Source organism: Musca autumnalis, unplaced genomic scaffold (genome assembly GCF_047663935.1).
Source record: "Musca autumnalis isolate F117 unplaced genomic scaffold, ASM4766393v1 scaffold_5, whole genome shotgun sequence".
Lineage (NCBI taxonomy): Eukaryota > Metazoa > Arthropoda > Insecta > Diptera > Muscidae > Musca > Musca autumnalis.
Window position 1 is genome coordinate 105,544,689 of NW_027412088.1, and position 24,927 is coordinate 105,569,615.

Sequence of the window (24,927 nt, forward strand, 5' to 3'; positions counted from 1 at the left end):
TATTGTCTTGGCTACAATCGTTTTCTTTGTGTTGGATCGAAAATCTCAGTGGTTTGGTTGTTATATGCAAAAATATCCAAAAATCCTTGAAAAAAAAAACATCAAGTCAAAATCCGGGGGCTCGATTTTCACCGTAGACATATGGTCTAGTTGACTTTTTTGCTCAGTACAATCCCAAGAATCAGAAACTCCAGGCGCCCGTGATGGTGTTCAAATCGCCCCACTCTAGTATATACACTTTCATACGGGCAAAATGTGCCTCATCGAAATAATGGTTTTAGACCCCAAGTATGTTTGGACGAAATGTGTTTCAGACAATTTGGAGTTGATTTAGCAATGTCCGTCCGTCTGTCTGTCTGTCCGTCTGTCTGTCTGGCTGGTGCGCACGATAACTCTCGAACGGATGAATTTTGGCTTTCGTAATATTTTGTCCGAACTTAGTTTAGGTTCGAAGATGAGCTATATCGGTCTACTCCTTCCGGTACGTCCCCCAAAAAAGTTCCAAAATGTTCGGAAAATTTGTGGGCATGATAACTCTTGAAGGCAGTAACCGATTTGGTCCATACATTGCACATAGTGAAATTTCTACCAGACTTAGATGAGGTTCTAATATGGACTCAATCGGTTCACTCCTTCGGGTACCTCCCACATAAAATTTCGAATAAGTTCAGTTTAGGACCTGCTCTCGAATGGCTTTGATTTTTGTTGCAACAACTTGTATTCACTGCCCCCCATACGACGGTACAAGTTTCATCAGGGGCAAGTCCATACTTCCGGAGAAAATGGCCGGAAATGCAAAAAGCCCCTATGACACCTTGTGTAGTGGTTGGAGCGCAAGATAACTCTCGAACGGATCTGTAAATTCGAAGATGGGCTATATCGGTTCACTCCTTCAGGTACCTCTCCCACAAAACTTCAAAAATGTTAGGAAAAATTTTGCGCTCGATAACTCTTGAAGGGTGTGGTCGATGTAATCTATACTTTGTACATCCTAATATATCTACCAGATATATGTAGATCAGGTTCGAATATGGACTATATTTTTCTACTCCTTCTGGTACCTCTTAAACAAAATTTCGGATAAGTTCACTTTAAGACCTTCTCTCGAAACACTTTGATTTGTGTTGAAGCGATTTGCATTCGCTACCTCCATTACGACGGTAAAAGTTTTTTCAGGGGCAAGTCCATATTTCTTCGAAAAAGAGCCCGAAATGTGTAAAAAACCCCTATGTCACCATATGTGGCGGTCGGAGAGCACGATAACTCTCAAACTGTTCAACCGATTTGGTCCAGAATTTGGTCTTCGTCATATTATATCCAAACTTTGTTTCATGGGGCAATACCGGCCCACAACTACCGGTACTTCTCCCCAATATTTAAAAAAAAATTTCACTAAAATGCTAGGACGATATCACTTTAATGGGACAATCAATTTGATCCAAACTTTGGATCTCCTAATATTTTATCAAAATTTAACTTCTAAAATGGCCCATATCGGTCCTCCTTAAAGGTACCTGCCCTACAAAAGTTCAACATTTGTGTCTTAGTGCAGTTAATTCCTATTCCACATTTTTGTCGGCAAGTTCAAATGTCCAAAAAGGGTGTTCTGAAGACACCTTAAATACATTCGATCTGTCCGGAGGTGAAAGTTTCGCTTCACATTGGCTGAGGGTATATATCTGTCGGCAAAGCCGACTGACACTTTTTTATACCCTCCACCATAGTATGGAGGGTATATTAAGTTTGTTTTTCCGTTTGTAACGCATTGAAATACTCATTTGCGACCCTATAAAGTATATATATTCTTGATCAGGGTAAAATTCTAAGTCGATCTGAGCACGTCCGTCCGTCCGTCCGTCTGTGGTAATCACTCTAGCATCCACAAAAATGGAGATAGGACGCTGAAATTTTGGGAAAATGCGTCTTTTGTTTGCAGGAAGGTCAAGTTCGATGATGGGCTATATCGGTCCACGTTTTGGTATAGCCCCCATATAACGGTACCCCCCGATTTACGGTATTTTGACGTTTTTAGCTACATTTTCAGACCGATTTGCCTATAATTTGACATTTAGGGTTCTTAAGTGTCAATAAACATATACAACAAAACTTGTGGACATAGGTCCACGTTTTGGTATAGCCCCCATATAACGGTACCCCCCGATATACGGTATTTTGACGTTTTTAGCTACATTATCAGACCGATGTAGCTATAATTTGACATTTAGGGTTCTTAAGTGTTAATAAACTTATATTTTAGAAGTTGTGGACATAGGTCCACGTTTTGGTATAGCCCCCATATAACGGTACCCCCGATTTACGGTATTTTGACGGTTTTAGCTACATTTTCAGACCGATTTGGCTATAAATTGACATTTAGGGTTCTTAAGTGTCAATAAACATATATAACAAAACTTGTGGACATAGCTCCACGTTTTGGTATAGCCCCCATATAACGGTACCCCCCGATTTGCGGTATTTTGACGTTTTTAGCCACATTTTCAGACCGACTTAGCTATATTTTGGCATTTAGGGTTCTTAAGTGTCATTAAACTTATTTAACAAAACTCGTGGACATAGGTCCACGTTTTGGTATAGCCCCCATATAACGGTACCCCCCGATTTGCGGTATTTTGACGTTTGTAGCTACATTTTCAGACCGAATTAGCTTTAATTTGACATTTAGGGTTCTAAGTGTCAATAAACTTATATAACAAAATTTGTGGACATAGGTCCACGTTTTGGTATAGCCCCCATATAACGGTACCCCCGATTTACGGTATTTTGACGTTTTTAGCTACATTTTCAGACCGATTTAGGTATCAATTGACATTTAGGGTTCTTAAATGTCAATAAACTTATATAACTAGTGGACATAGGTCCATGTTTTGGAATAGCCCCCATATAACGTTACCGCCCGATTTCAGGTATTTTGAAAATTTTACCAACAAGTTTTAATCGAATTATCTGTAAATTGAAATTCTTAGTGGTCACCACACCTCTCCACCAAAAATTGTCAAGAAAGCCCCCATATAACGGTACCTCCCGATTTTCAGTAATTTGATGATTTTAGCTACAATATTAAACCGAACTAGCAGTAATTTGACATTTGAAGTTCTTAGTGGTCACAACACCTCTCCATCAAAAATTGTCAACATAGGTCCATGTTCGGATATAGCTCCCATGTAACGGTACCTCCCAATTTTCAGTAATTTGGCAATTTTAGCTACAATTTTTAACAGAACTAACTGTAATTTGACATTTGAAGGTTGTAGTGGTCACCACACATCTGCATCAACAATTTTCAACATAGCCCCAATATAACGATACTTCCCGATTTTCGGTACTTTGAGGATTTTACTTAAAATGTTTAACCAAACGTAGGTCCATATTTTTGTATAGCCCCAAAACCAAACCTCCCGATTTTCCGTACCTTAGCTTTATTTTTTGGACCAACTTTCTGTAATTTGAAATTTAAAAGTCAACAAAAATTGTTCATTTAAGTTCATATTTTCGTATAGCCCAGATACCTCCGAACTAGCTGTTAATGACATTTGAAGTTCCCACGTTATGTACCGACTTTCGATATTTTGAGAATTCTAGCTAAATTTTTTAACCGAATTAGGAGTTATTTGACATTAAAGGCTCCCATCAAAAACTGTCAACATAGGCCCATGTTTTATTATAACCCCTATATAACAGTACCTCCCAATTTCTAGCCCACCAAAAATTGTCAACAGTTAGATATAGGCACCATAAAAAAGGGCCTCCCGAATGAAGCATTTTATGTACATTATCTGACATTTTAACGTACTCACTTAAAGTTGGGGACAGGAATGAATATTTTATGGTGGAGGGTATGAAAAGTTCGGCCCGGCCGAACTTAATGCTTTTTTACTTGTTACTTGTTTTTTTTTTTTAATTATTTGATATATTTATGTAATTCAATGGAATAAGCAACTTAAATTACGTGATTTAAACTGTTTAATGTAAATGCGCCCTATTTGTTTGCGTGTTTCTTTTAAATTGTAATATATCCAGTTTTTCAGAATAATTCGGAAATTGTTCTTCAGGGTACATTTATACAATTTTGTATCCTGTTTGAATAACAACAACTACGCCAGCAACAAACTGTTTGTAACACATGTTTCATCAAATGATTATAACAATAAACACTCAACAAAACATAAGCTAAACAGCGGGCGTACATTGATAGCAAAAATTTAATATTCATCAAATATAAAATTCCGGCGGAAGAATAATAAATTAAATTGTCGTGTCCTTATACATTCATAGAGATGGTGGGTAAATACCTGGTAAATACCCATTTGTGGGCATTTATTTGGCTATTTACTATATTGAATCGCCAATAAACATCTTACACCCAATTCTTGGGTATAGGTTGAAATCGTTTCAAAATGGACAGTTTTACAATACTATGAACAAGTGGGTAAATATTTGGAAAAATACCCGAGTATTTACCCTAATGTTGGGTAAAAACTCTTTAACCACCACTTGACGTTGGCTGACAAAATTTGGCTCAAAACTTTCTTATATCAATAGTATTAAAGGTATTGAAAATGCAATCCCTGGGTCCATGTTTTGATATAGCCCCAATATAGCCGTACCTCACGAGTTAAGGTATTTTTCACCTAATAGTCACATTTTGCAACCAATTTGGTTGTAATTTGGCACAGTGATTCCTCAATGAGTATTATATATCCTTGCAAAAATTTGTCAACGTAGGTCCACGTTTTCTTATAGCCCCTATATAAGGGTACCCCGATTTCGAGTATTTACCCAAATATTGGGTAAAAACTCTTTATCTGCCGAACCACTTGACGTAGGCTGACAAAATTTGGTTCAAAACTTTCTTATATCAACAGTATTAAAGGTGTTGAAAATAGAGTCCCTAGGTCAATGTTTTGGTGTAGCCCCCATATAGCCGTACCTCCCGATTTAAGGTATTTTTTACCTATTATCATTGTACAATCATATTGGCTGAAATTTGGCATAGTGAGTTCTCAATGAGTATAATACATATATCCTTGCAAAAATTTGTCAACGTAGATTAACGTGTTCTAATAGCCCCCATATAAGAGAACCCCGATTTCGAGTATTTACCCAAAAGTTGGAAAAAACTCTTTAACTGTCGAACCACTTGATGTAGGCTAACAAAATTTGGCTCTTATTTGGGGGCTATTTGAAAACGTGGACCTATGTTGACAAATTTTTGCAAGGATATATTCTACATATTGAGAACTCACTGTTACAAATTTGAGCCAATATGATTGTAAAATGTGGCTATGGGGGCTATATCAAAACATGGACCCAGAGACCATTTTCAATACCAGATGTTCTCTTGATATAAGTAAGATTTGAGCCAAATTTCGTCAGACTACGTCAAGTGGTTCGGCAGGTAAAGAGTTTTTACCCAACATTTGGGTAAATACCCGGGTATTTACCCAAGTATTTACCCACTTGCTTAAAGTATTGTAAAACTATCCATTTTGAAACGATTTCACAACATAAACCCAGAAATATGGTGTAAGATGTTGTATTGGCGATTCAATATAGTAAATACCCACAAATGGGTACTTACGCGGTATTTACCCAATTTACCCTATTTACCGGGTATTTACCAATTGGGTATTTACCCACTGTCCATCTCTATACATACAGATTTCGTTGCACTTTGGCAATTATTTCAAAAATTCAATCCAACATTATAATACCATTAAAATTTAATAGTTTATTCTAATAATAATTAGGTTTCCACAATGATTTATACTAGTACTCCGGTGCTATGCGAACGGATGTTCCGGTACAAATGACACATTTCCACACTTCTAAAACATAGTTAAAAACATTTGCATAATCAACATTTATTGCTTGTGAAAATGTTTCCACTACAATAACAGTTTATTATTGCATTTATAATAGACATTATTTATTTTCTGTCATTATCATTCCACAACATTTGTTTTTTTGCTATTTTAATTCTCAACATATTTTTGGCCAAAATGTCGTTGTGGCATGTGCTGATAGTATTGAAAACATTTATGGTTTTGGTTTTTTTTGTGAAGCCATTTAACGTTAATAATTCATCATGTCACCGCAACATTTCCGCCATGTTATTGTCGATTGTCGTCAGGTGTTTGTCTGTGGTTTCCATTAGAATAGAATTATGGATATAAAAAACGGATTTGTACATACACACATGTGTGTATGTAAATACAAACTGTGTAAAACTATTTAGAATGCCACAATTTGATTAGTAAGTCCCAATTTACATTAGGCGAGTTTACTTGCGGCAATTGTCAGTTTGTAGGTGAGAGAGGGGGCTGAGAGGCAAAGGGTTACCATATGCCTCACCTCTCTCTCCATCAAACTGACAATTGCCGCAAGTAAACTCGCCTAATGTAAATTTGGACTAAAAGTTTTATGAAATGTGTTTTTTTGACAACGTTATGGAAATTGTTATTAACAAGTAAAAAAGAAAATAATACCAATTAATGTAGAATACGAGTTTTCTCTTGATTACATTAGCAATATGTTATAACACCCAATATTTTATACCTGAGGTATCATCACTGCTTAACATGACACATTTATTACACTCATCCATAGTATGGAGGGTATATTAAGTTTATTTTTCCGTTTGTACCGCATTGAAATAATCATTTGCGACCCTATAAAGTAAATATATTTTTGATCAGGGTAAAATTCTGAGTCGATCTATGCATGTCCGTCTGTCCGTGGTAATCACTCTAGCATCCACACCTGAAATTTGTCGGTATAGGTACACAAAAATGGAGATAGGATTCTGAAATTTTGGGAAGATGCCTCTTTTGTTTGCAGGCAGGTTAAGTTCGATGATGGGCTATATCTGTCCACGTTTTGTTATAGGCCCATATAATGGTACCACCCGATTTCAGGTATTTTGACGTTTTTAGTCACATTTTCAACCGAATTAGCTATAATTTGACATTTAGGGTTCCTATATTCCAAAAATCCTTACATTCCAAAAATGATGGGCTGTAATTTGACATTTGAGGTTCTCAGTGGTTACGAAACTTACTCACTAAAAATCGTCAACATAGGTCCATGTTTTGGTATAGCTCTCATATAACGGTACCTCCCGATTTTCGGTATTTTGAGGATTTTAGCTAAAATTTTTAAACGAACTACCTGTAATTTGCATTTGAGGTTCTCTGTGGTGCCGAAACTTCCTCACTAAAATCGTCAACATAGATACATTTTTTTGGAATAGCTCTTATATAACGGAACCTCTCGATTTTCGGTATTGTTAGGATAGGTCCACACTTTGATATAGCCCCGTAGGTGGTACCTTTCATCTGGCTGAACACAATTTTCAGATTAGATAATTTGGGCATTTGGGGTATCCGTGGTCGAAAAAATTTTCAACCTTAAATTATGAAAGGAAACTAATTATTCCATTTTTATTAAGAATTTTTTTATAGTGGAGGGTATAAAAAGTAGAGTTGTGCCAAAGGAACTATGTGGAACTATGTAGTTCACTTCGCAGTACCAATGGCCCACATATTTTCTTTGAACAAACTGCGTATACTTAATATCACAGGTTATTTTTCATGATGTTACTCATACGTTTTGGAACTAGTAGAAGGAACTAGGAACTAGATTACCCAACTCTAATAAAAAGTTCGGCCCGACCGAGCTTAACGACTTTTTAATTGTTCTTTTTTCCGTATGTCTGGGACTCAAATATGCCTGTTTTGATTATGGTATCATCCAAACCATCAGTTTACCCACATCCGCGTACTTAGAGACGACCTTTAGAGGTACTTTTTTGGATAAGACTAAAAAAGAATTTCCTTTCCAACAGGGCTTAAATGTCCTCACTTCATTTAAATATTCTACTTCAATAGTTTTAGTCAGAATATTATTATTGATCATTAGTAGCCACAGTACGGAGAGAGTACCCCTATCCTGAGAAGTACCCCTAGTTAGTGTTTTCCTAATGGTCGTTTTCCCGAATACTTGAATTTATAATTCTTCTTTCTAGCATTTTTATTTTATATTGACATTTCTAGTGAGAAGTTTTAAATTCTTGAAAGCTCCTTCTATATCTGGAACTGCGGCCTCATGAAAAGCTGTTTCTACAGATCTGACTTTAATGTATATATGTTGCGAGTTGCTTTAAGAGGCGGTGTCGAATGTCTCATAATCTCCTGGTCGATCAGTCTCTCGCGTGTCTAGAGGAGAAAGGATTAAAAGCTGATGGTTCTGAAGTCGTTTGCTGTAGAGTGACTAAGTTTCCCTGCTTTGAAGATGTAAGTGTTCTATTTATACTTGTAAAAACCCTGACGTCTCATAGTTAGAGTAGAGGTCACGAAGGCAACTTTATAGATGACGCCCAAAGAGGATTTTCTGCTTATAGAAACATCCTTGTTAAGTCTTCTACGAAGATAATGCCCCTTTTAATGGGCCCGAAGACTTTATCAGACCTTATCAAGATGTCTTCTACGCAGAGAAGATCCCAGGAGTAGGTCTTGTTCTTGCACTTAGAATGTTTTCTGCTCGTAGAAACATCCTTATCAAATCTTCAAAGACTAAAACGCCCCTTTGGGAGGCCTGAAGTCCCGATGAGGTCCTCTACATTCAGAAGACCTTTTCGAGATGCCTTCTACTCAGAGAAGGATTTTTCCTTATATGACCCCCTTAGAAGGTTTTCTGCTTATAGAAACCTTATCCTTATCAGATCTTCTAGGATGGCTTTTGCTAACAGAAGGTCATTTTAGAAGATCTTCTACATATATAGAACCAGGGTTTCGGAGTCGGAGTCTTGCAAATTTTGCTGGAGTCGGAGTCGTGGAATAAGCTCGACTCTGACTATTATACCTTCAGCATTTATGCTAACCACTTTCATACAGGCAAAATGTGCCTCATCGAAATAATGGTTTTAGACCACAAGTTTGTTTGGACGAAATCCTTTTCAGACAATTTGGAGTCAGACAATTTGGAGTTAGCCATGTCCGTACGTCTGTCTGACTGGAGCGCAATATAACTCTCAAACGGATCAAACGATTCGGAAATTTGGCTTTCGTAATATTTTGGCCAAACTTAGTTTAAGTTCGAAGATGGGTTATATCGGTTCACTCCTTCCAGTACCTCCCCCACAAATGTTCGAAAATGTTCGCAACATTTGTGCGCCCGATAGCCATTGAAGGGACTATCCGATTTGGTTCATATTTTGCACATCGTGAAATTTTTACCAGACTTAGACGAGATTCCTGTATGGACTCAATCGGTCCACTCATCCGGGTACCTCAAACACAAATTTTCGGAAAAGTTCAGTTTAGGACGTACTTTGATTGCTTTGATTTTTTTTAAATAATTTGTACTCGCTGCCCCCCACACAAGGTATAAGTTTCATGAGAGGCAAGTCTATACTTTCTGAGAAAATAGCCTGAAAAGTGCAAAAGGAGCGCAAGATAACTCTCGAATGGATCTGCCGATTCGGTTCAAAATTTGACCTTCGTAATATTTTGCCAAATATAGTTTAATTTCGAAGATAAGCCATATCGGTCCACTCCTTCAAGTACTTCCCCCACAAAAGTCCAAAATTGTTCGGAAAATTTGTGCGCACGACAACTGTTGAAGGGAGTGACCGATTTGGTCCATACTTTACACATCCTAACATATCTACCACATATAGATCAGGTTTGAATATGAAATATATTTGTCCACTCCTTCGGATACCTACTACACAAAATTTCCGATATGTTCACTTTAAGACCTGCTCTCGAATCACTTTAATTTTTGTTGAAGCAAGTTGCATTTGCTGCCTCATTTACGACGGTAAAGTTTTTTTTTCAGGTGCGAGTTTATACTTCTTAAGAAAACAGCCCGAAAGTTGTAAAAACCCCATGGCACTATATGTAGTGGCTTGAGAGCACGATAACTCTCGAACGGATCAACCGATTTGGTCCAAAATTTGGCCTTCGTCATATTTTATCCAAACTAGTGGGCGCGATAAATATCGAAAAGATATGACTCACAAAATAAAATCCACATAATAAATGGACCTCTTCCGTAACACTTTTGAACTCTAATCATAATCCATATTTTTGTCGGCACGTTCAAAGGTCACATAGGCTGAGGGTAAATCTCTGATACTTTTCACTTGTTTTTTTTTCTAATTTTATCAAAGAAATTTTGTTTTATTTTTATATGGTAGAGAGATGAACATTAATAAATTTTGGAAATCGTTTAAAATATACTTAATATAAATTAAATTCAAACAGTTCGTGGAAAACTAGTGTCCAGGAGTAGTGGTGTAGGATATCACATAACTTATTTGTTTTTATACCCTCCACCATAGGATGGGGGTATATTAAGTTTGTCACTACGTTTGTAACTACTCGAAATAATCATTGTAGTAAAGTATATATATTCTTGATCAGCGTGCAATTCTACATCGATATAGCCATGTCCGTCCGTCTGTCCGTTTTTTGAATGTATTAGACCCATTTGACCACAGAATTGGTTGTAATTTGGTATTTTGTGTCTTCAGAGGCCAGAAAACATTCCTACCAAAGTTGGGTTATATAGGTCCACGTTTTGGTATAGCCCCCACATAAGGCCCCTTATAAAGTACGCGTCATTTTAATATATTTTGAATGTATTAGACCCATTTGACCAAAGAATCGGTTGTAACTTTGTATTTTGTGTTTCCAGAGGCTAAGAAACATATCGACCATAAAATGTTTATATAGGTCCCCGTGTTGATATAGCCCCCATAATACAATATCTCCCGATTTTCGATATTTTGAACGTTTTAGCCTCATTATCACACCGAGATGGCTGAAATTTGGTATTTAGTCTTCTTTAGGCGTATAAAACTGTCCCCCAGAAATTTGTAGGTATAGGTCCACGCCATCATATAGCCCCCATAGAACGGTACCTTCCGAATTTCGGTATTTTGAAGGTTGTGGCCACATTAATCCACCGAAATGGCTGAAATTTGTGGTGGAGGGTATAAAAAGTTCGGCCCGACCGAACTTAACGCTTTTCTTACTTGTTTTTTTTATAGAAGTCTTACAAGTCTTCTGCTAGAAGTTCTACTGGTATTTTCATCTTATCTTCTATGAGAGGGCCTATTGGACTACAATGAACGACCTTGTGGTCTTCTATGATAAATCTTACTGATCATCAACATAAAGACCACCATGTTTTCTACATGAGTCCTAAGATATTCTATGAGGAAACATACTGGACTTCAATGAAGAGATCAGAACAATTTCTATGAGAAGACCTACTGGTCTGCCTATTTGCTGGCTGGGTTTCACGATAAATCTGGAATATTTTGATAAAATTTTCCATTCCACTCTTTCGGGTGCGATTACACAAACGTTCTAAATATTTGGGCTTATGTTAGGTACTACAACCTTTGGATTTGATCCAGTTTAAGACCATATAATACTTATGATCCGGATTACATTTACATAAATTTACAAGTTTAGTGATTTGCATTAAACAATCCAAAGAAGATTTTGTTTTCATATCCCACAACCTCTCAAATTTTGATGAAATATGCGGAGAAATGCTTGGACATCATGGTGATCTCTCCTTGCATGTTAAATAATAGACATTGCCTTAATTCGCCGTCCACCTGGACAAGGATGATATATTAATTTCAATGTCGTGTACCCTCTGTCTGTGAAATCAATCAGAAAAGGTTATAAATGGTGCATGTTTTATTCATTTTCAGTGGTAGAAGAAATTACCCTCGGAGTCGTGGAAAAAACTTGCCTGGAGTCGAAGGAAAAATGGATCGACTCCGAAGCCCTGTATAGAAAATCCTTTATTTACACTTTTTGATTGTCGAAACCCCAATAGTCATACAAATACGCTCGTTTCGCGCTCGCCTCCTATAAAACTATATAAACTGTATGTAGTGTGTGTGATCACGTGTGACACGATATTGGATATGTATCTGATTATGACACTCTTCAAATTTTAATGAATTTTATATTCAAACACTTTGTAAAATTTTCAATGGCCTATATCTTCAAGGTTGTATTAATTCTTAAGTCGTTTAAAATAATTTATTATTTTCTTTTCTTGTTTTTTATTTCTCATTCTATTAATCACACTTAAACAAGGCCGCAAAGAAACAAATGCAAAAAATAAATAAATCAAAATAAATGACTTATTGACAACTCGTGGAAAAACACAGAAACCAAATGTAATTTCTCATTGAGATACAACGTGATAAGTTTCAAATCATCCATCTATTATTATTTGTATTTACTTTGTTGAGGTTATTCTTGTTGATGTTGTTGTTGTTGTTTTACTAAATATTTGCCTAAATTCATTGACACTTCACATTTGATTTATTATTGAAGACCTTTTGTGTGTTTAAGTTGTAAAGTTCATTAGTTTCAACAATGTTCTTTCGTTATCAGCAGAGAAAATGTGACATTTCATTTATTTTTTTTTCACCTATTTATATGTTGACCTTTGTCCCAAACCTATTGGATTGATTATGTGCCATACAGTTATTGCATGGATTTCATTGTTTTGTTTATTTGTTTATTTTGTCCTTGACACACTTGCACGAGATATCGTTACTATTTGACATTTTCTATTTGACAAATGAATCGTTGAATTTAGGAATTGTAATTCAGATTCAAATCTTTAATGGAGGGAAATTATCTCCGCAATCTAGGAAATTCTCAAACTAAAGATGAACAACTTAGACCTCTACCGAAATGTGGACTTGTGATGATTAATTTTTTTAAACAGGTATTCTACTCCCTTAAACCTGCAAATATGTATATAAACACACAATGTTGATTTTTGAAGATTTGTTGTGTGTCCAACATATCAAAATCCAATTCCTCTTAATGGTATTTAATGTTTTTGTAGTCAACCAAAATCAATCAAGTCTATTTGAAAATCATTTATCATTCGTCAGTCAATATATTTCGATACGCACCATAAGACATGGCAGTCAAACCATTTCTCTTTGAATTAGGTATATGTCAACCACAATCGAATCTTTCTTCAAAACAAAATTGATGGAAATGTGCAGAAATGCACCTTCAAAATGGAACTTATGAAAGTTTAACTACACATATTTGCACTCTTCTCGATGTGTTTTACAATTGCAACATTGCAATGTGACATCAACAGCATAATAGCTCATCGACTCAACCACATTGCAACACACACACAATACAAAAATATTCTTGCAGGATGTCACAAAGAAAAATGTCAACTTCGCAACAGGGTCACAAGACCAAACACAAACTGAAAGAAAAACTTCAACATTTTTGTTTTGTATTCAACTTACCGATCAACAGCTATGGCCACCAGATGCAATATCGATGCTGTGCAACATAATACATCAATCGATGTCCAAATGTCACACAATTCCGGTCCCAATATCCATCCTTGACTTATCTGTTGTTTGTCATATTTTTATGTTTTTGGTGTTGTTGTTTTTGATGTACATAAAAGTTAATTTGAATTGGAAAAGATATATGGAAAGAAGAGAGAAAAGAAGAAAACAAAAATTTAATTAACCACGAGGCATTTTTAAATATAAGTTGCAGTTTCGTTTGTTGTACAGCATTCTCTTTTCGTGTGCATAAATTAAATTAAACGGCATCGCAGTGGAAAACAATTACAATGGTTCAACAAAATTAAAATTAATGCAGCAGGAAATTACAGCTGAGTTCAACTGTTTTAAGTCATACAGGAAAGAATGTAAACGGGGTTTTAATTTAAATGTGAAAAAGAAATAATACGGTCACCGCACATCATCATCCAGAGAACTGCAATCAAAGGCCAAAGCCGGGCCGCCAACCTATCTACTCGGTGTGGAGGGTATAATTATATTTGTCATTCTGTTTAGAATACATTGAAATATTCGTCGGAGATCCTATAAAGCATATATATTCTTGATCAGGATAAAATTCCAAGTCGATGCAACCATTTTCGTCTGTCTGTTTAAATCAATATACAGCTCGCCATATTTAAGATATAGCTCTATAAATTGGTACTGAAGTTTATATTACTACTAGCACATTTGGTATTGAAAATGTGCTATATCCGTGACGTCTTAAAATAACCCCATAAAATGGTCCCTTCCGATTTTCGGTATTTTGAATACTTCAGCGTCATTATAAACCGAAATGGATGAAATTTGGTATTTAGTCTTCGTTGGGGGGAAGGGAATTATCAGTATAGTTTCTCATTTTCATATAGCCCTTATTGAGGGGTACCTTGCGATTTTCGGTATTTTGAAGAATGCGGCGGCAATATTCAACCAAAATAGCTGAAATTTGGTATTTATAGGGACATGGTTTGATGTGGTCCCCGTAGAACGGTACCTTCGGTATTTTGAATGTTTTAGCCACATTATCTTACAGAAGTGGTTGAAATGTGGCATTTTTTTCATTGGTGGCTTCCAAACTTTTCCCCAGAATTTTGTCAGTATAGTTTCACGTTTTGATATATCGCCCTTATAACGCTTCCTCCCGATTTTCCGTATTTCTGGGCTACAAAAATTTCCCCCAAACATTTTTCAGTACATGTCAACATTTTGATATAGCATCCACAGAACGGTGAAAACTATTTTCGGTATTTTGAAGTTTTAGCCATTTTTCATTTCGAAATGACAGAAAATTGGCATTTTGTCTTTTTTTGGGGCTACACAACTTTCCAATTAAACGTAGCAAATAAAGTATCCCAATAGCTTAATGAAAGTACTCCTCGTCCCGTCCTCCACCAAGAAGAGAAAAATGCGTTTATTTTCGCAAGAGAAAGAGAGAAATGGAAAAGCCGAAGTGTGAAATAATCTGGCTGGGCAGGAGCCAGAAAGTAGTCAGAAAATTCTACCAATGAGTGAAACATCAAGCAAGTATCCAATACTTACGAATACGTTGAAGGTACCACAGATCCAATCACAGAAGATGGTATTGAATGTATACCGCCCGGCCAAAATGAAGTGAAGACAGAAATAAATAAGGTGAAGAATAATAGGGCAGCAGGAGCCGATGGCATACCAACCGAGCTGTTCAAACCCGGAGGCGACACGCTGATAAGGTGTATGCATAAGCTAGTTAGCACCATCTGGCAGGAAGAACTGGTACCCGACGATTGAACGTTACCATCCTATGTCCAATCAACAAGAAGGGAGATAAGACGGTGTGTTCCAATTACAGGGACATAAGTCTGCTCCCTATTGCATATAAGATACTATCTGCATATTGTTTGAGCGACTAAGGCCGATGGTCAACGAAATAATTGGAACCTATCAGTGCGGCTTTAGACCGGGAAAATCCACCATTGACCACATATATTAGCTTGAGACAAATCCTGGAATAGACCCAAGAAATGCAGTTCGACACCTACCGTCTTTCTTCGACAACCCTACACGTTCAAAGGTATTCCAAGCCATGTCTGATTTTGGTATCACCGCAAAGCTCATTCGGCTTTGTTAGATGAAATTAACTGATACTCGGTCCTAAGTTAAAATAGGAAAGAACCTCTCCGAAGAGTTTATTACTAAAATAGGTTTCAGACAAGGAGACGGCCTGTCGTGTGATCTGTTCAACATCCTGTTGGAAAAGGATATATATACTAACAGACATAGAAAGTTACTGATACCTTTTGCGGAGGTCAAAAGTGAGTCTTGGTAAACGACGATAAAGCCAAGTTGTTGGTATCGACGGGTGATGCGTCCACGAATCTCACAGATAATGTAAATGGTGGTACCTACAATTTTTAGGTAGTACAAGACTTCGTCTACCTCGCTGCCGTCATAAGCACAATAAACAACATCAGTGATGAAATAAGAAGAATAGTGTTGGCCAACAAATGCTACCTTGGGCTTAGTAAGCAGTTTAAGAATAAAGCCACATCTCGTCAAAAACAAGTAACACTTTAACAAGTAACACTTTAACATTGAGAGAAAAATTCTTCGAAAAATCTACGGGTCAATCTGCTTTGACGGTGAATATCGACGTCGTATGAACAACGATCTGTATCAACTATACAACGACATCAGTACAGTTGAACGAATCGAGATACAACGAATGCATTGGCTAGGCTATTTCATAAGAATGGGAGATGATAAATCCGCTAAAAAGGCGCATGGCGGCTCACGCAGAACTGGATGGCCAAGGCTTCGTTAGAGCGAACAAGTGAAACGTGATATCAGAAAACTCCATATTCCAGATTGGAAAAATACAGCAACAAACAGAGAGGAATGGAGATCGTTTCTTAGTTCGGCTTATGGAACAAATGTTCTGTAAAAGGCCAGCTAAGTAAGTAAGTACCCACAGAACGGTACCTCCCGATTTTTAGTATTTAACCAAGATGGCTAAAATTTGATTTTTAGTCTTCTTTTGGAGAGATTGATCGCTACATATCCACGTTGTGATATAGCCACCATGGAAGTGGTATTGTGGGTTTTCAAATTGGAAATTACAATGATACCGTTCGATGTCTCCGTAGCGACTGTTACTTGGTATTTCGGATTCTCAATGGGTAGAAAACCTCCACGCAGAAAATGATCAATATAGGTTCATCTTTTGGTATATTCCCAATATGAAGTTATATCCAGATTTTACGTTGTTTGAAGGTTGTTGGGTCATAGAAATGCGGTTTTAAATCTGGCAAGTGCAACGTAGGCGCGAATATCTGGCGTTCGTTGTTAAAAAATAATTCCACTTATTTTAGGATTTGGAATTCAAACGAAATTATGTAGAAACAGGTAAGAAAGATTTCGTCCGGGCAGAAATTTTTATACCCTCCACCATTATATATTCTGAACTAAAATATAGTAATTCGTTTTTTTCTGTTACAACAATTTCCGATCACTGGGAATTCTAATTACCAATTAGGGATGAACTTTCTATATGTTCAACAAGTAAAAAAGTATCAGTCGACTTTGCCGACAGAGATATAACCTCAGACTATGTGAATTGAAACTACGGACAGATCGAATATCGGCTACAAAACCAAAACCATTTTCCACAAAATGTGTGTATTAAGGAGGGTTTCACAATTTTGTTGATCTTTTTGGACATTAGATCTGCCGGCTAAAATGTGGATTAGGATTAATCTCAAAAGTGTTGCGAAGGTGGTACACGAAAGAATTGATCGACATAGTCGATTTTGGAAGTTGATCTTATTTTGGGAATTATTTCTTTTCGATATATATCGCGCTCACCAATCACTATGTCAGGAAGCATGGACTTGCCCACGAAAAACAAAATATCGCTGTAAACAAGACCACAACGAGTAGCATCGGTATAAATTTCCAAAGGATCTTCGAGCACTTCGAGTACTTAAAGAAAAATGTTGAACTTTTGTGGGGGAGGTACTCTAAGGAGGAGACAGATATGGGCCATTTTCGAATTTGGACAAATATTAGTAGATCCAACGTTTGGACCAAATCGGTTGCTCCCTTCAGCATATAATGACATTTTTAATTTTTGGAGGAGGTACCGGAAGTTGTGGACTGATATTGTCCATCTATATCTCGTAGACCAACACGGTTACTGCCTTCGATAGTTATCGTGCGTAAAGTTTTGAACTTTTGGGGGGAGGTACCTGAAGGAGAGGGCCGATGTAAGCCACATCTTCGAACTTAACCTAAGTCTGGAAAAATTATTAAGGAAGTCAAATTTGGACTAAGTTTGAACAAAATATTACGTAGCCCAAATGTTGGACCAAATCGGTTAATCCGTTCGAGAGTTAACGTGCACTCCATCCAACCAGACGAGAAAACTGCGTTTAAAACTTCGATATAACATACAAATCACAATGAATATTTTCTTTCTAACGCTCATGTCTCAGCTAATTTTTGTCCCATCGCACAGTGGATCCACCCATTGGCCAAAAATAAAAAAATGAATGCCAAAATTTTGGTACAACATCTGGCAATTCTGACAGCTATGACATGGACCTTTTTTAAAAATATATTAGTTCTTGTTTCTTTCGAACGCGATCTTCTTAAGAATAGCTTCAAAAGCCGGAACATTTGACTAAAATTGTTAGTTGTGAGTACAACCTATATTTTAAGTGCAAGTAAATATATTCAAAACATCGCGAAACTAAGGTATTAGCTTAATTTTCATTGAAAAATAGTTTTTTAGCGTGTTGTGGAATTCTAGTTAGCTGCATATTTTCTTAGTGTATTTTGTAATGCCAATTCGATCATATACTTAAATTTGACCTAAGGTTTTAGTCATGATGCCCGCACTGCCCACCTCGAGAATAATTTTCCAAAGTAGGTCATGGGTTTAAGATTATTCAGTATTAAAATCAGCTGCCATCTAGTGCCAGACTATAAATGGTGGGTCGCTGACTAAAGCTGTCTTAGAATAGGGTTTCTATGGATATATTAGCGCATAACTCGGTTATCTGACCACGTACATTAACATAATTGGCATCAGTGGTAAGATGAAGAAATCTTCTTCCAAATTTGTCTGACGTTGGCGGTACGTGCCTTCCAGAAAGAACGCTATAAGATCAATATTAAAAATTTTACCAATTTTCAGACAAAAATTTTGATTTTTTAATCCTCTACATTTTTTGGATTTTTTGTTGTTTCGAGATTGTTTTGTTCCCCCAAGCCTATTTTTGCATCATAAGATAATCGGGACCTTTGTTCATGTCATTTTGTATTAACAGCATAAAACAATTCTTACCGTATACCCCCTTCAGAGGGAAAAGGGGGAAGAATGTTACGCTCGTGGTTTCTTAAAACACTCTTCGCAGCAGCAAAAAGCTGGCTTGATTTTTACACTCTAAATATTTTTGGCCACTTTCTCCATACAATTGGATCCACCATTTATAGTCTGGCACTAGATGGCAGCTGATTTTAATACTGAATAATCTTAACCCCATAAACTACTTTGGAAAATTATTCCCGAGGTGGGCATCATGACTAAAACCTTAGGTCAAATTTATGTATATGATCGAATTGGCATTACAAAATACACTAAGAAAATATGCAGCTAACTAGAATTCCACAACACGCTAAAACACTATTTTATACCCTCAGCCTTTAGGCTAGAAAGGGTATATACCAATGGTGGGCAAATTGCGAGAGACTCATGTATTTTTTACACTTTTGTGTATGAGGCCGAGCATTTCTGCCCAACAGTGTATATACACTTTCATACGGGCAAAATGTGCCTCATCGAAATAATGGTTTTAGACCCCAAGTATGTTTGGTCGAAATGTGTTTCAGACAATTTGGAGTCGATTTAGCAATGTCCGTCCGTCTGTCTGTCTGTCTGTCCGTCTGTCTGGCTGGTGCGCACGATAACTCTCGAATGGATCAACCAATTCGGTCAAAAACTTGGCTTTGGTGATATTTTGCCCAAACTTAGTTTAAGTGCCCCCACAAAAGTTCAAAAATGTTCGGAAAAAGTGTGCGCACGATAACTCTTAAAGGGAGTGACCGATGTAATCCATACTTTGCACATCCTAATATATCTACCAGATATAGATCAGGTTCGAATATGGACTATAGTCGTCTACTCCTTCTGGTACCTCTCATACAAAATTTCGGGTAAGTTCACTTTAAGACCTGCTCTCGAATCACTTTGATTTTTGTTGAAGCGATTTGCATTCGCAACCTCCATTACGACGGTAAAAGTGTTTTCCAGCGGCAAGTCCATATTTCTTGGGAAAACAGCCCGAAGGTGTAAAAAACCCCTATGTCACTATATGTGGCGGTCGGAGAGCACGATAACTATTCTATAACACGAGCTATTCTACCGATTTGGTCCAACATTGGGTCTTCGTCATATTATATCCAAACTCAGTTTCATGGCGCTATGACCAAAATGTTATGACGATATCACTTGAATGGGGCAACCAATTTTTTCCAAACCTTGGATCTCCTTATATATTGTCAAAATTTAGTTTAACTTCTAAAATGGACCATACCGGACCTCCCTAAGGGTACCTCACGCACAAAAGTTCAACATTTGTGTCTTAGTGCAGTTCATTCCTGATTCAGATTTTTGTCGGTAAGTTCAAATGTCCAAAAAGGGCCACAAAATTCTAAAGAGACCTTATAGTACGTTTACATATAACCGGATTTAACAAACCCACTGGGTTTTAAATGTCAATTCCATTGCTTATATGTCAAACAAATCCTCATAAAGAAGGTTAACCCGGCCAAAAACTGTAGTGTGTACGGAGTTTTAAATACATTTGATCTGTCCGTAGGTTAAAGTTTCACTTCACATTGGCTGAGGGTATATATCTGTCGGCAAAGCCGACTGACACTTTTTTACTTGTTTTAATGAAAATTAAGCTATTACATCCTCCTTCAAAATCCACTATAATATTTTGCTATACGTATTAGTTGGGTGCCACCGTGGTGCAATGGTATGCACACCCCTCTTGCACACATAAGGTCGTGGGTTCGATTCCTCGGCCAGGCAACATCAAAACACTTTTCAACGGTGGAAAAATACCCCTCAGTAATGTTGGCGACATTTCCTGAGTATTTCAGCCATGTAAAACTTCTGTACAAAAGTGGTGTCTTAGACACGCCGTTCGGACTCTGTACTGTAGAGGTCCCATATCATTGAGCTAATATGAATCGGGATGCACTCATTGACATGAGAGAAGTCTCCCTTGTCTCCAAGGGATGCTTGTGGAACAGTTATATATATATATATATATATATATATATATATATATATATATATATATATATATTATATTAGTTTCGCGATATTTTGAATATATTTACTTGCACTTAAAATATAGGTTGTACTCACAACAACGTTCCGAATTTTGAAGCTATTCTTAAGAAGATCGCGTTCGAATGAAAAAAAAATTAATATATTTTGAAAAAGGTACATGTCATAGCTGTCAGAGTTGCCAGATGTTGTAACAAAATTTTGACATCAATTTTTTTATTTTTCGCCAATGAACCATTTTCGAAATTGGAATTCTCAAATTACAAGTGAAATGTTTCGAATTACAACTTAAATTATTCGAATTACATGTGAAAATTGTGTAAAAACCGATACTACCCATACTTATGAATGTACTTGAAACAATTGTTGTTGCTGAAACGAGTCTTGGCGTTTTTATCTAGGCTTCAAACGGCTTTAGTGGTTAATAAAGGCATCATGTGAACCAGAGCTGAACGACCACACAACAATCAAAACTTATAGTGTGTACCCCGCTTTAGAGTGATTGCAACAATGCTTAGGACATGTGCTTTAAAATATCGTTTGAAACATAATGAATCATCAATAATATTTTTTTAGACTCTTTTTAAACTAACTTTTGACAAAGTTTCACGTAAAATGGATGATGATAATATTTTTAGATTTTTAATGATGTACATATGTAGCTGTTCAGGACCCAATGATATAACACGGTATGAAATGCTGTACAACCAAATGCCTTAAATTGAAATATTTTACTTCATAACACTTATTTTCAATGCTCTTCTTCTACATACTTACCTCATAAACGGCACCCAACGGCATTACAAGGCATGCTACGAACAAATCTGCAACGGCCAGCGATGCTACCAAGTAATTAGCAACATTCTGCAAATGTCGTTCCAGGATGATGGCGGCTATCACAAAAACATTGCCTTTAAAAGCACAAAGAAAGGGAACCGCAATACATGAAAGGGTACATGGTGAGAGTGCAATGCGATTTTCATTTATGTATTCAACACGGGTGGAATATGTGGTAAATGTAGGTTGGTTTGTCAGTGTGTGTGTTACGAGTGTGTTCAGTGTTTTTAATGATTGTTTGGTTGGGTAGGTGATGATGGAAAGTATGACGATGACGACGACAAAGATGAAGGTAGCGTTGTTATTGGCAATGACGACGACAGCAGTAACAGCAGCAAGGACAAGAACGAGGCCAAAGATAATATTTGTGCATGCAAGGCAATATGTGAAAGTATCAGCCAGCCAGCAAGCAATGTCATAGAGACCCACAACCAGCATCCATGTTAGTTCCGTTTACCATTTAATACCAAAATGTGTGTATGTTTTATTTTTGCGATTTCGTAGATTGTTGTTATTGTAGGTTTTGTATTGCATTCATAAAGGTATGCGAGAGGGCAAGCAGGGACGCACAGCCACATACATATTTCCAATGGTGATAATTGAAGTTATTTTTTTCCAAATATAGTAGTCATGGAATCAACAGATGTCACATTACAACAAAAACACCATAGTACACATTATTTTGTACGAACAGCAGATACAAGTAACACAGAGACACAGATTAAATCCATTCGCATGTTGAAAATGTCAGTGACCGTAAAAAGAGAAAATGAAAAAAGAAGAAATTAAACGTTAGTGAAAAGCAAATGCATGAATTTTAATTTATAAAAAAGAGAATAAATACAATCTTTAACAATAGTTGGGAATAATGAGAAATATATTAAAGGGCATTATTTTTATTTTTATTCATTTATGTTGACACAAAGGAGTAACCGAATAACGATTGGAGTAACCGATTTTATCCAAAATATGCAATCATATTTTTTTCAGACATAAACTATGCAAAGAAAATTTGACACGCCCACTTTTTTCAATTTTCAATTTTAATCTTTTCTACAAAAACTACTGAACAGATTTTCCTGAAATTGTCATGGAATGTACGGGGTGGCCCCCGGCTAAAATAGGCTACAAATTTGGTGAATACCTTCCCTATACCCTATGAAAATGCTATATTTACAATAATTTCGAATGTATCGGTTTGGAAATTAATTTAAGAGGCAATTTTGGTTGTGTCTCTGACCTTACCTATTTTTTAAGGACACAGAGATTTGACCACGCCCACTTTTTAAAATATGTTACATCTACAAAACTACTGAACCGATTTTCAAAAAATTATCAGGGAAGGTACAGGAATGGCCCCCTGTGAAAATAGCATATTTTCTTGAATTTCGAAGGGGCGGGGTACTTCCCTTTGCCATATTTAAAAAAACACCAAATCTTTATGAATAAAAAATCAAATGCCGTCATAACCCAATTTAGGTTTTTATGGAAAGAAAATTTTACTTTTTTAAAATTTCAATTTATTTATTTTCTGCAAAACCCGATTTCCATTAAATTTGCAGCAAAAGCTCAATGTTTGCCGTTGTTATGTATATTTTATGAATTTCGGAGGAGATGGGGTACGTTCCCCACGCCGTTCTTTTAAACGCTATATGTATAAGCCAAACTTATGATTATATCGATTTCAGCATAAATTTTGGGAGACAATAGGTACATATTTGGAGCCAAAATACCGGACCACGCCCACTTTTTTAAATATGTTTTATCCTGAAAACTGATGACTATGTCCACTCTTTTCAATACATTATTTTTCCAAAACTACTGAACTTATTTTCATGACATTTTCAGAAAATGTTCAGGTAATTCCCGCGGTTCAAAATGCTCTATATTTGTAGACGAATTTCGAGGGCTTACTGTTTTATAATCGATATATTTGTTAAGCTTATGAGTGCATCGGCTCGCAAATTAATTTTCGAGACAATGTTGGATGCGCCTCCCATCAAGAAAACCCATATATTTATAAATTTCCTTAAATGGTGAGGTTCAACGGTCCATTAGCCATAAAAAACTAAAACATAAAAGTTTCAATAAGCGGAAGAATTCGTCTTAACCATTTTTTTTTAATTTTTATAACACTGTGAACCGAAATTTTGGGGGGTGGAAAATTCCTTTTGGGGATGAAAGCTCTTGGTGAGTATATACAAAACCCAGAAGGACAGATCCGCCGTGAGTCGAACTTTTGAGATATGGCGTGATGAATATTTTGCTTGAGACCCTATAAGCCCTCAGATATTAGCGTTATATCTTTGTCCGCTGTTGTTTTAGCTTATATTTGAGATCACATTTCTTCAGCCAAATCAAATGAGGATTGTTTTCGTAGAGCATTTTGACCTTATATCTCGCTCCCTTCAATGTCCTTTTCGTCCTTTATTTTAAGAGCCGCCATAAAAGTATCACAAGATGACGTTTTTCAGCTTCGAAATGTTCTGCTAAAATGTCGCTCAGAAAATTTTAGGTACGGCTCTCATTGACAACTAATCGATTTTGTCGCGTTTTCATAGTCATTTTTTACATTTACCCCTGTTTGCTCAGAAAAAAACTGTGTTTTGTGTTTTTGTATGTTCTGTAACGAATATACAAAAAACAAAATATAGTCTTTTTCTTAACAAAAACAGGGTAAATGCACAAAACGACCACGAAAACGCGACAATATCGATTTGTTGTCAATGAGAGCCGTACCCAAAATTTTCTGGCCGACATTTTTGCAGAACATTTCGAAGCTGAAAAACGTCATCTTGTGGTACTTTTATGGCGGCTCTTGAAATAAAGGACGAAAAGGACATTGAAGGGAGCGAGATAGAAGGTCAAAATGCTCTACGAAAACAATCCTCATTTGATTTGGCTGAAGAAATGTGATCTCAAATATAAGCTAAAACAACAGCGGACAAAGATATAACGCTAATATCTGAGGGCTTATAGGGTCTCAAGCAAAATATTCATCACGCCATATCTCAAAAGTTCGACTCACGGCGGATCTGTCCTTCTGGGTTCTATATATACTCACCAAAAGCTTTGATCCCCAAAAGGAATTTTCCACCCCCCAGACTTTGAGCTCATTTTGTTGCACAGTGTAATTAGATCGATTTAGTAAAAAGACAGGGGACATGGACGGTAATAAATCCTAAACAGCACCAATGGGCGAAAAAAATCGACAAATTCCGTAAGAGAAAAGAAAGGTTAGAAACAAAATCAATTGATAAATTTAAAATCCTCCTCGGTTTGACAATGAACCGAAGAAGTGAGGTAGAAAATACCAATTTTTGATTGTCAAGCATAAAGTGCATAAAAAGTTGTTATTAAAACT

The 24,927-nt window shown here is 36.5% G+C and overlaps 1 protein-coding gene across 5 annotated transcripts in view; it reads right to left on the reverse strand.

Annotated features, from left to right (window-relative positions):
• The window catches only part of 5-HT1A (5-hydroxytryptamine (serotonin) receptor 1A), an 891,027-nt gene that overhangs the window by 395,165 nt on the left and 470,935 nt on the right, over positions 1–24,927 (reverse strand). For all 5 annotated transcript variants that reach the window (XM_073988641.1, XM_073988640.1, XM_073988644.1 and 2 more), the window contains 2 exons: positions 21,504–21,637; positions 13,340–13,449 (listed from right to left, as the gene is read on the reverse strand). In XM_073988641.1, coding sequence (XP_073844742.1) covers positions 13,340–13,449; positions 21,504–21,637 — 244 coding nt within the window. The remainder of the gene's footprint in view (positions 1–13,339; positions 13,450–21,503; positions 21,638–24,927) is intronic.